At 34.7% G+C, this 12,750-nt stretch overlaps 1 protein-coding gene across 1 annotated transcript in view; it reads right to left on the bottom strand.

Annotated features, from left to right (window-relative positions):
* ADGRV1 (adhesion G protein-coupled receptor V1) overlaps positions 1–12,750 on the bottom strand; it is a 506,890-nt gene that overhangs the window by 472,871 nt on the left and 21,269 nt on the right. Inside the window, exons 10-13 of the mRNA XM_077770967.1 lie at positions 7,125–7,301; positions 4,817–5,040; positions 536–662; positions 253–438 (exon numbers count right to left, since the gene is read on the bottom strand). Coding sequence (XP_077627093.1) covers positions 253–438; positions 536–662; positions 4,817–5,040; positions 7,125–7,301 — 714 coding nt within the window. The remainder of the gene's footprint in view (positions 1–252; positions 439–535; positions 663–4,816; positions 5,041–7,124; positions 7,302–12,750) is intronic.

Raw genomic sequence — 12,750 nt, 5'->3', positions numbered from 1 at the left:
TCAGGGAAACTTTCAGGGAAAGTGTCAGATCATTTGGTATTTCTTTATGTAGGACAAATACAGGCAACTCAAAGTTGAATGAATCTTCCTTTGCTTTTTAAGCTTCTTTTCCAAACATAAATACTTCTCAATCTTTTCTTGCTCACTTCCATTCCTCTACCTCCTTGTAAATGTTCAAAATATCTATATTCATAATATACTAGATACTATCAGCTTTCCACAAAAGCACAAGAAAAAAAGAAAATCCTGTACCTCTGGTATCCCATCCAATCTTGATAACAATGTGATTACGATCTCTCGTTCCCCAGGTTTAAATTCTAGCACCCCTGTGTTTCCATAGAATTCATTGCTCTCTCTCGGCTCTACTCGGTAGTGTAGAAACTGCTTAACCAGAGCTCCCCTGGATCGGGTGATGTGGAGCTCTACAGATTCCCCTTCCTTAAAAAAATGAAAAATCCACAGCAATTCAAATTCTTCAAGATTCTTCTTCTGAAGTTGTGAGTACAGAATAGATGGAAGTTCCTTTTATACTTACTTTTATAGTATAGGGTCCTCTAGATGTAGGAGAAAATTCAAAAAGTCCCCCAGGATCATCATTTTCCAAAATAATTAGGTCACGACTAGTATATCCAGATTTTAGCACTTGATTTTCAACATTGACTCTGCAAAAGGCAAAGGGGAGAAAAGCATTCACCACCTATAATCTTGCTTCTGAATTTTACAGCCTTACTTACATTTTTTACAACATTTCCAGATACTGAATATGAAGGTTATTAGGAGTTAAAACTTAAAATGAATTTAAGTGCATTAAAATCACTTAGGATCAAAACACTTTTACCCATAACATTCAATGGGTTCAACATCCAGAAACTTCTATTTCTGAATTCTTTATGGTGTTCATATTTAACCAAAATCGCATATTGCCTAGGTACACCAAAAATACAGTAATCAGAGGCTATATATTTTTATAAAGTACCAAATCTAGAGATTTGTTCATAGTTTTAGGAAAATTTAATTTGTAACATGTAGTTAGAAAATATATTTAAATAAAATTGTTTTGACTTTACATACATTTGAACTTTTTTAAATAATTCATGACATTAGATCATACTAACTAAATAAAAGTTGGACAACTGCCAAGACTAAAGCAAACCACACAGGTAAAAAATAAATGAAATTACGATTAGATTTTAGAAATATTTTGTGACCTTTCATATGGTTCTATTCACTTCAATTTTAACCTCATGATTTTTCACTATTATATAAGAAAATATAAGACATACACAAAAAATATGGAATCGAATGGAATTGAGATGCATGACTTATTAAACAATTTGTATACATCTCTCAAAAGAATATATTTTAAACCAGATTATTTTTCTTAATTTCTGGTTTTTATGCTCAGTGTATAATTAGAGTGATCAAAGGGGCTGGGAGGCAAGGCTCTGGGGGTTTAGAAGCCAGCATACTCTTTGAGAATTCTCAATCCTGCAATCTGCTCTAAACCTTCCCAAATGTCACTGTCTGTTAAACCAAAAAGTACTCATGATCAGACCTCAAAATTACAACAAAGCCACAATTAATAGGCAGAAAACACAGCTCGCTTCCTATGTAATAAAGAATCAGAATTAACATCCTTCTCTAGCTTTTGGATGTCTGACAACCAATACCTAGCATACTCGTGGTCACAGGAGAGACAGTCCAAATACAGGACAGTTATCTGTTATAGTGTTAATGCAGTCATATGATTTCCATAACAAATCTGCCCATATTTCATACACGCTCCCCTTATCATTAGAAAATGAAACTACACACAAAACATGCACAGGCATCAAGTGAAATTTCTCAAGACTTGTGGTCATGCAGAACTGCAGACTTGTCCAAAACAACGGCTTGAAAAACCAAAAACAAAAAAAACAAACAAAAAAAAACCCCACAAACACAAAGGCATTATTTTGTACACTTACCCAAAATACACGACAAACCTTTCGGTTTCTACCCTGTCAACACAGAAAGAAGTATGGGGGGGGGGCGGGGGAAGGAGACAGAGCCACCATTTGCCAAAATCTCACTAATACTGCTAGAAATTTGAATGACAGAATAAAAATAAATCTAAAGAAAGCCTTTCATTTTTTCCCCCAGGAGCTAGTAATGTTCACTTTATGAGAATTCTGCACACTGGATTCTTTGCTATTGACAAATGCTAGCAAGAGGTTCAGCAGTTCCCACTTAGGAAGGATGACCCCATGGCCAGCCAGCATGTCAACACGCACTGAAGACATTGTTTCCAGGCCTGCTCTAAGGCGCTGAGGCCTGCCAAGCACTGTGAATGCTCACAGACCGCAGCAGCTGAGCAAATTTCATTCAGCTTGACTTATAATTACTTAGTAGCTTTAATGAGGTTTTTAAAAAAACAAAAATCTTCATCTTCAGATCTAAAGCCAATTGATCTTTGAAAAAACTAAAATGCTATAAGCAAAGAAATACATACCTTTCCCCATTTGCATAGAAATATATTCAAGAACCTGTAAACTATCAGTTTATCATTTAATTTTGACAACTATTACTTAAAAAGAACTTCATATCAGGAAATCTAAATACTTTCCAAATCCACAATGTATTGCATTTTCAAACAGCCTTGAAAAACACATGTCAACATGCATAACCCAAGTGATTCATTTTTAAAGTCAAGTAACACTATAAGTATGGGGTTATACACCACATATACAAAAACTTTTGTGGAATAAATTTTTTTTTCTGATTTGGGGAAAACTGAACAGTAAAATATTTTTTACCTGATATGATATTGAAAGCATCATAAACTGTTTAATTCCAGGGCAACTTTTATCTGTACTACCCACAGAGAATTTGTATTTGAATTTGACTTTAGAAGTATATAATGTACCACAATGAAGTGTTAATTATTTTTGTTTGTTACACTATTATATTGTAACATTGTAATAATACTAACAATCATTCTTTCATTTTAGTTTTGTTAAAAATTGCAAAACTGAGATGGAGGTTTTGGTAAAAAATGTTATTTCAAATCATAGGTTGTATTCTCACATTTATTTAAAAAGGTCTTAGAACACTCAAATGTAGTTTGTTCATTCTTGATCATGCACAACTGAGATAATAAAGTAAGCACTAGTTACTAATTGAATTAAAACATTTTAATACAAAATTGAACTAATTTCCTGGATTTGAAAAGAGAGGAACTAATAATTTCTGAAATTCTCTACCCCACGATTTGTACTTATGTACAGTTTTTGCCCTTGGGAGACAAAGAAATAAACACTTAAAAATTATATTTAATTAAAGGCTTATATTATAGAGTTAAAATTGACTATTTTGAAGGAATTACAGTTACTATAAATTTTCAAAGATGAAATTTAAATCATTCTTTAAACATTTAGCCAAAGTGGAAACTAAGCTTGGCTTAACAGTTTCTATGAACTGCAGGATCTCTGGTTTATTATTGTTGTTCATTTTCTTTCAGTTTGTTTTCTTTTTTTGAAGACTGTCAGCTGATTTAAGTACTCAAACTTAACTAAGAGAAAAAAAGAATATAAGTAAAAAAAATAATTTTCAGTTTTCATTTACATTTCACTGACTTTCTTAAATCATTTGAAATACCTTTCCGTAAGATTTAATATGAAATATGTATTTAAAATATAAGTCATTTAGACAGTGTGAGTGTTGCATTTAGTTTCTGCTTTTTTTGTTTGTTTGCTTTCCTGCTGTCTGGTAACTTTTCATGTAAAAAAGGAAGTGCACATAAAAAGGTTATGAAAATAAACAAAATGCATAGACATTCTGTTGATTTATTCCCTATATTCTTATTTTTCCTAAACATAAAAATAAAGAACAGCCACTAATCAGATTTATGGAATATGTTTATGCAAAATACCTACAAAGAAAAACCTAATGGTAAAATATAGAGAGGACCTGGGCTTCCGTAAAATAATGATTACTCTTTCACACCTGATTAATGTAATATAAAATAATGCCAATTGGATTTCTCTGAATTTTATTAATTATAAAACATGAAGTCTGCAAAGCCCTCCAATCACATTAACCCCCTCTAATACGTATCAACTTTAATATAGGGAATTACAGTACATAAGTGTGATTTTGATTTTTTTAAATTAACTGACATCAGTTAAACACAGTATTGCTTTTCATTTTTGGAAATTTTCTGACTTGCTAAAAAAAAACTCTCTTTGAGAGACTGTAAGATTTTCCTAATACCAATTAGCCACTGAGAAATGTTAAGTAAATCCTCATTATTACTGAAAAATACCTCTTAAATTTGTATTTTTGATTGTCTAAATATAAATATTATTTATTGTTCAAATTCTATGTTAAAAGAGAGTTTCATTACAGGAAGATTACTCACTCAAAATAAAGTTCTAATCCTCTACACTGTTGAAAATGAAGCCAGCAGAGCTGTTTGCTTAACCTAACATTTTAGATTTGTCACTGCCTACTTTTTTAATATAGCAACATATTAGCTATGTTTATGATGTATCTGATATCTTTCATAAAATCTTCTGTGTAATGTTTCCTCATAATGAATAGCAGGGTAAAAGTTCACTATGTCATACTACTCATAGTCGCCATCAACAAAAAACAGAAATGTCAGAAGACCACAAAATGCTATCCACTTAGTTTTTCTTTTTACTTTATGTGGAAGAGTTTTTCCCTTTTAATTTATATGGAGGAAAGAATTAAACAAAAAACAAAATTATTTAGAAACCTTGAACATATAATATATACATGTTACTAAATAAACGTAAACTAAACAGATCATTACCTGTCTAGAGAAAGTGTTACCGTCTCATTCATTTCCGGTGTATCATCAGCTTTGACCGTAATGTTGATTGTTGTGTCACTTTGCCCAGATAAAAACACAACAGAGCCATTAAAGGGACCTATATCATCCAAGGTCACTGATTTTGAATTAAAGCCAGAGGGCTTCAAACTCCAATAGACAGTAGCCTGGCCATCGGTTCCATCCCGGTGTAAGGGAATGTAGACCTTATAAAAAGAAAGAAATGGCAATTTCTTCTGAAATATATGCTAACAAATTATGTAAGCTATCAGGGCATGCACATGTTATTATGTTAATTATGAATATATGCATTCTGCATAGAGAAGCCAACTATTAGATGACATTAAAAATAAAACTGAACAAGCTTTCTGTTTAAGCATAGAAATAATTTTAGATATAACTATTCTTATTAGTTTTGCTAATCAAATTTATCTACAACATTGCTTCCGCCCAAAAGTATTCCTAACCTAGGATTTGTCTTAACAAAGAGAAAAATATTTTAAAAGCCAAAGAATTGTGAAAAACAGAACAATTTGGCTAAGAAATACATTTTCATTGAAGTTTCTCTGAAAAAAGAATTAACATAATATCACAATATAAACTGAAAAATAATCCTTTGTAAGTAAAACTAGAAAATTATGTGAGAGGTATCCTAGAGTGATGAGGGCAAAAATAAAAAAATAATACCATAAATAAGAAATGTTTCTAACCAACAAAATAAATGCAGTATAAACAAAATCAGATACTCAGATCATAATCCTAGGTTACTTTGGGCAAGTTACTTAACCTCCCTGACCTCAATTTCCACAAATGAAATGAAGCTAGGGCTTCCCTATTTTGCAAGTTTGTGGAGACGATTAGAGTGTGTCTCCATTGTAAGACCTAAATAAATGACTCCTATTACAATAATTCTCCAACAAATTATATTTGGTAGTTTTATTTAAGTGTAGTATGTTTCAAATATATATAATAAAAGGATAAATTGTAGATAATGATAAAGTTTTTAAAAATAAAGAATATAAATGAATACTTAATGGTAGATAGGCCATTTTTTAAGCCCCTAAAAAAGGTACCTTCTTTGTTCTTTGCTTTTTTAATACAACTCATCTTGAAAAATGGAAGATAATCTCCTCAGTAACAATTCTACTAATCTGAGCAATAGTCAGGGCTGGAGACTAGGGAGAAAAATAAGATACTTAGGGAAGACAAAAAGTTAAGAAAGGGCTGAGCCCTTAAAGCACCCTGAAGAATGGGTGTGGCCTGGGCTACAGATGAAACACAGAGAAACAGAACCAAGGGAAATTTCCACTCTTTCTGTTTCCCAGAAGGGGAAGAATGCAGGTTCACAGAGCTCAAAATTTTCCTTCAAAACTTACTTCCCTCAAGGGAAAAATATGAAATGGTAAAATGACAGCAGATGAATGAAAGCAATCCACTCCTTAATTTTTTTTTTCAGTTTTTAGAAGGAAACAGTGTGTTAAGGAAAAATACAAAAAGTCACAACCATCTTGAAAAATTACCTTCTGTGACAGTTTATAGAATCAAATATACAAACAAAAGAAATTGCAGACACCCTATTTTGACATGAGGCTTTGATAACAAAAACTATTCTCTTCTTTTCTGATCTGAACCCCAACCCACTTTAAATCAAATCGAAGTGTGAGCAACTTGGAGAGGGTCTCAGGGATAGACCGTGATTCAGATAATGGTAAAGCTGAAGGTCAGAGCCAACCCTGGATAGATGGCAGGAAAATTCAATTAGGGTAGGGGGAGGTTGGGGTGCTGAATACGTGAGTATGCTTCTGTGTGTGTGTGTGTGTGTGTGTGTGTGTGTGTGTGTGTGTGTATTTACCCATATATATAATACAAAATTCCTAAGATTTGGCATTCCACTACTTTACCACCATCATTTCCGTCACCAAGCAGAGAACCCAAGGCAGCCACTCCAGTCTTGCCCCAGGCAAGCAAATGGAATGCTAAGAAATGGAACAGCCCAAGGATACCTGAGGTACATATGACTTGGCAATAAAAATATATATTTGGCTATCACTCTGTCAAGTGTCATAGCACTATCTAAAAGCAGCTACATCAAAATACTCAATTCTGGCCATAAGCAATTAATCCTAATTTTATTTTTTCAAATATAGCAAAAGATGATGGAAAATCACATCCTCATCAGTTATTTATATCAAATGACATACTATAAACTTGCTGTAAATGTTGGAGCTTTTCAAGATCTGTTGCTTTTGTTTGCTAATAGCAAAAAAAAAAAAAAAGCCTTCTTACTTACCACTTCAGTAGCAGAATCTTCTGGTTCATGCAAAATGATTGGAAGATTGCTAATGAAGCCAATTTCTCCATTTGCAATGTCCAGAGTAACCACTAAAGAAATATTTTGGATTTTCCCAAATCTAGGACTTATAGGTGGGATTGGAGGAATTATGTTCACCAACTCCACAGTTTCCAACTATAAAAAACAAAAAAACACAATGAAAAATTTCAAAGAACAGAAATTCTTAAATTAAAAAAAAAAAGTCTTAGTAGTATGGGGCAACACAGTAAGTATGGCTAAAGGTCACAAACTGGGCAACTTCACCTCTGCTTTTATTCACCATCCTATCTGAGTCTCCTGCACTGACTTCTTGAGCTCTTTTTCCCCTTCAGTTATTATTCCCCAAGGTTCTTCCTAGGTTCTTCCTAAGCCCTTTATCTTATAATTTCACTCTCCTTAATAACCTCTGGATCTCTCCTTCATATTCTAAACCTTTATAATCAACTGTCACAGGACATCATCTAAATGTCACACAGACACCTTATAGATAGAAGGTCCAAAATAGAAATCAATATCTCTGTTCCAAGTCTCCTCACCACTAACATTACCAGCACTGTCATCTGGTTTACCTCCTTATCTCTTATACCAACTATCTTGACTTTAAAGCCAAATAAAGTTGCACATATCTCATTCTTCTCTTCCACTCACCACACCTCCAATCAATCACCCACTCCCCCTTCCCTGCCTGAGAAACTTCAGTATCAGAAGATCATTCAGAACTCCAAGTGTAACTTAACATGCCTTTCTCTTCCAAGAAAAACACCCTCTGTATAACACACATTATCCCTGTATGTACTTAATGAACACAACCACGAGAGTAATTTCCACAGTGTTCTTCTCATCTAGAATGGCCTCTCATCATCTCACAAGACCAAAATGTACCCACTCTTAAAGACCAGTTAAATCTCCCTCTCCTTCCAGATTTCCTGGTATCTCCAGTCATCTTTATTCTATCTCCTTCTGAACTTCTACAATTACCCTCATGAAACTCAAAACTTTATCATAAATGTCACATGTTTCTTGCTTATCGTCATTTTGTGCATTCTAGACTTTTATTTTCCAACAAAGTCTTTGTGAGTCTGTGGTCTTGTCAGCCTTTTCCCAGCCATGACACCGACCCAAAACTGCAGCTGTAAATGTCTGTCGACTCATCCCTCCAACACAAAATGAGCTCCATAGGAATCCTGGTATATCACAAACCTTCAACATCTTAATATTCTAACTTTCTAAAATTCAACTGACCAACCAAAGTACTGTTCACTTGAGAAGTACAGGAACAGATAATCACTAGAGGACTGCAAAAATCATAGAGATTTTAAGTTGAAAAGCAATTTTGAACTTAATAAGACATTACGGATCTTCCACTCTTTAGACCCCTCTGTTAGTCTTTATGATGTAGAAACTATGCAAGATTGTACCACCTGAAGAGACTTTTCCACAAATGGACAAGACTAGTTCTGATCCGACACACAACCTCACATTTTATGATAAACAAAATATATTTTATAAAGAAAAAGAAAATGCCTTTTTAAAATGTCACACATTTTGTTTTAAAAATTACATGCAGAAGGACAAAGAGAGGAAACATTCCATATTTGGTAAACAGTGATCTGAGTAAAAGAAAACAAAGAAATCATATGGACCAATTCTTCCAAATATGGTATGTAAACTAATTCAAGTAAAATAGAACATGTAATTCTTTAGTATACTGCATTTACTTTATAAAATAAATACAATGTAAAGATACATATCAAAAACCATACAACTGTCACTCTTTCTAGAGAAAAGGAATATATATGAGCACATATAAATTACTATTTATCTTAAAAAAATCACAAAGAATAAAATAAAATTCATATATTTGAATATAAGTGCTTGGAGGCAAAGCACACATTTGTAAATGAACACTCATTCCCATACGCTCAGAAAGAGCTAATCTAATAATACTATTTATATCATCAAGAAAACAACTCAATGTATTTTTACTTCAAAGCTTTCTAAAAAGAAAGAAGGAAAATAAGTTCATATCTTATATTTATCAAAAAAGCTACAGAATTCTAAATATAATATTTTTGAAAATATAAAGAAGTTATGGAAGGCTATGAAATGAACTGATGAAAAGAAATATGCTAATTTTCTAACACTTATTTTCTAGTCTCTAAGCCTTTTTGTCTGGGTTCCTTAAGCATCTGCTAAATCAAACTGCCCCATTCATAAAGAGTCGTTCTTTGCTTTCAGAGAGTTTGCAACTGGGACAGCACATTAGCAAACCCTAAGCCTGCCAAAAGTTGTATCTCAGACTAATGTATTTAGCTGAGAGGGTTAGTGAAAAATGAGGAGCTCATGTCTCAGATTCTCCTTTCTTCAGTTTCATTCAACTTTCCATGCAGAGTCTGATGTCTCCTATTCTTGAGTTGCTCATCCATTATGTACTACACAAACTACACAACCTTCTAATTTCTACCAGCCTTCCAGAACCTATAGCTGTTTTGAACCTTGAAGAATTGTGTCCGTGACTAATAATGTCTTTTTTGCCCTAAAGTGTTAAATTAACTGAGCTGTAAGACCTTTTGCTTTTTAACTGAATACAGAGAGATAAAGAATGGAGTCTGGAATTAGTGGTGCAAACAGATTTCTAAACTGGCATCACCAAAATTCAGACATTACACACTTCTCCAAGTGTTTACTTCTTTACTTTTCAAGTATCATCAAGAAAGTAAATTTCGTCATGTTCATATGGAAAGCTGAAATGTAGCTTAGATAATATCTGATCCAGAGAACATTCTGAATAAGGTTGTGCTTACAAAGAGATTTTTCTGCAGCTACTTGGATAGACATATTGGATATTTTCAAGAGACTAAAAGCTTACTAATATTGACACAGATATAAGGGGGGCTGTATTACAGTAAAAACTAGTCTTGAGGAAGCATGAGGAAAGAAATCAGAAAGCTAAAAAGGGGACAGAAAAGTTGACTATGACTCAAGATCACCTTTTCTGCATCATCAGTCCCAAACTCCACTCCTGTCACTACGACTACTACCAGGATGCCAGGAGGCCCAGACCTCCATGAAACCAAAAGAAACTATATAAAATCTCTGCTTCATTTCACTTGGGTTAATAATTCAGTTCACATATCAGTTGTGCCCTGTGCAAGACTGGAGGCAGACAGAGAGAGAACTGAATACTGACATACCCTTAAACATATGTTATGAATTTAAATGTTTGTGTTCCCCCAGAATTCACATATTGAAAACCTAATCCCCAGCGAGACGGCATTGGGAAATGGGACCTTTGGGAAATAAGTGGGTCGTGAGGGTAGAGTTCTTGTGAGATTAGTGCCCTTATATGAAGAGACACCAAACAGCTTGTTTCCTCTCTCTCTTTCCACTATGTGAGGATGCAGCAATAAGACATTAGTCCGCAAACCAGGAAGAGGGCTCTCACCAAACACTCACCATGCCCAGCACTCTGATCTCCGATTTCCCAGACTCCAGCACTATGAGAACTAAAAGTCTGCTGTTAAAGCCACCCAGTCCACTGTAGCCTTTAGAGCAGCCTAAGACAATGTCGATTAGTAAGAAGCCTCCGAATCCAGAGGACACCGACAGCAGAGAAGGCAAAGGACAGAGTTGACACCAAAAAAAACCCCACAAAAACTCCATTAAATTGTAAAACTCCTCTTGAGAATTTATTATCTCCCAAAGACTCCTGAAAACTCCTAACTTTGGGAAATGCTGCCCTAAGGGCAAGCAGGTGAAGTCAGTATGCATTCAGATCTATTAGGACCAATTTTTAAAAGTTATGACATATTTTGTATAAGGCCAAACTCACAGCATTTTTAAAAAATTCTAAATATATTTCTAAATGTGTTCTAGTAGCAGCATTCTTGTCACTTTAAGTTATTATTGAACAGGACCAGGGCCATGGGCTCAATCATGTACTCAATGCCACTTCACAGATCTAGACTCCCCCAATCTGGCCATTCATCTCACAAAGGCATCCCACAACCCAAGGGGAGGCAGACACAACTTTGTATAAAGCCATGTTCTCCTCACCCATCACTCGAAGAGAAATTCATGGGTCCTCAGAAGAATGCATTATCCTCATAAGTATGCACCACATACCCCATTGTGAGGGGACACACAATAAAAATAACAATAATAAAAGATAAAGAAGAGGGGCGCCTGGGTGGCTTAGTCGGTTAAGCGTCCGACTTTCGCTTAGGTCATGATCTCGCGGTTCATGGGTTCGAGCCCCGCATCGGGCTCTGTGCTGACTGCCAGCTCAGAGCCTGGAGCCTGTTTCAGAGTCTGTGACTCCCTCGCTCTCTGACCCTCCCCTGCTCACGCTGTCTCTCTCTCTCTCTCTCCTAGAAATAAAAAAAAAAAAAAAAGATAAAGAAGAGATTCTCCCACTACTAGTGACAAAATTTCTGGGAACTGTGGTAAAAACTCTGGGTACACATATTACAAAGAGGCATCTTTTACATACTAATAAATCACGTATCTCCATAACAGATCACCTACTAGACCCGTCCACCTGAAATCCTCAAGAAATACACAAACAATGGGGTACTGGGGTGACGTAGTTGGTTGAGTATCCGACTCTTGGTTTCAGCTCAGGTCATGATCCTAGGATCATGGGATCAAGCCCCACAATGAGCTCTGCATTGAGCATGTAGCCTGCTTAAGATTCTGTCTCTCTCCTCTGCCCCTCGGCCCCTCTCCCCACTCACACACGTTCTCTCTCTCCAAAATAAAAAATAATAACAACTAAAAAAAAAAAGAAAAGAAAAGAAAAAGAAATACACAAATGGGACAAGGATGAGCAGCAGCCTGGCTTAGAAAAAAAATAAAAGACAAGATTCTTCAGGATAAAAGGGCTACCCCACCAAGTGCTTAATAATAAATAAGTAAGGTGGGACACAGCCCTGCAGAATTCCGAACACCAAAAACATTAAAAAAGGCCTTCAGAGACAGTGATCAAGTTACCTAAAAAGGTAAATAATGTCTTTCCCCTCAAATTTCTCTGTGGAACAACAACTGTGGAAGCTAAAAGACAGTATCTTCCAAATTCTGAAGAAAAATGATTTTAATCTAAAAATTTCTAACAAGCCAAACTACCAATGTGAGTTTGGGATTTTGTTTTCAGCTCCTCCAAAGACTCTAAAAGTTTATCTTGCATATTCCTTTCCTGCACATGTATTTGAGGAAGATATACTAAAACAAAACTAAAACATAATCCAAGAAGGAAAAGGCAAGAGATCAGGAAAATTCAGGAGCTCAATAAAACCATCCCAAGTAGCAGGTGAGAAGCATGCACAGAAAGCAGTTAATATGCTAATCTCACCATCCGTAATATATAAGACAACTGGAAGCTATAACCTGGTAAAGATAGCATATAGAAAGGGAGCAGTTACAAACACCACAGAAAGCAACAATAAACCATAAAACAAACTCTAGGCAAAAATATGAAACCAATTTAAATGTTCATGATTCAAAAAAATTAATGGGATATGCTATTTCATTTGATATATATTTTGGTTGGCAAATGTGTGGTGATATAGGACTATAAACTCTTTAT

This window comes from Crocuta crocuta, unplaced genomic scaffold (genome assembly GCF_008692635.1).
Source record: "Crocuta crocuta isolate KB4526 unplaced genomic scaffold, BGI_CrCroc_1.0 scaffold196, whole genome shotgun sequence".
Taxonomy (NCBI): Eukaryota; Metazoa; Chordata; class Mammalia; order Carnivora; family Hyaenidae; genus Crocuta; species Crocuta crocuta.
Note: the sequence above shows the minus strand (reverse complement) of the source record. Positions and strands in the feature narration are given on the sequence as shown.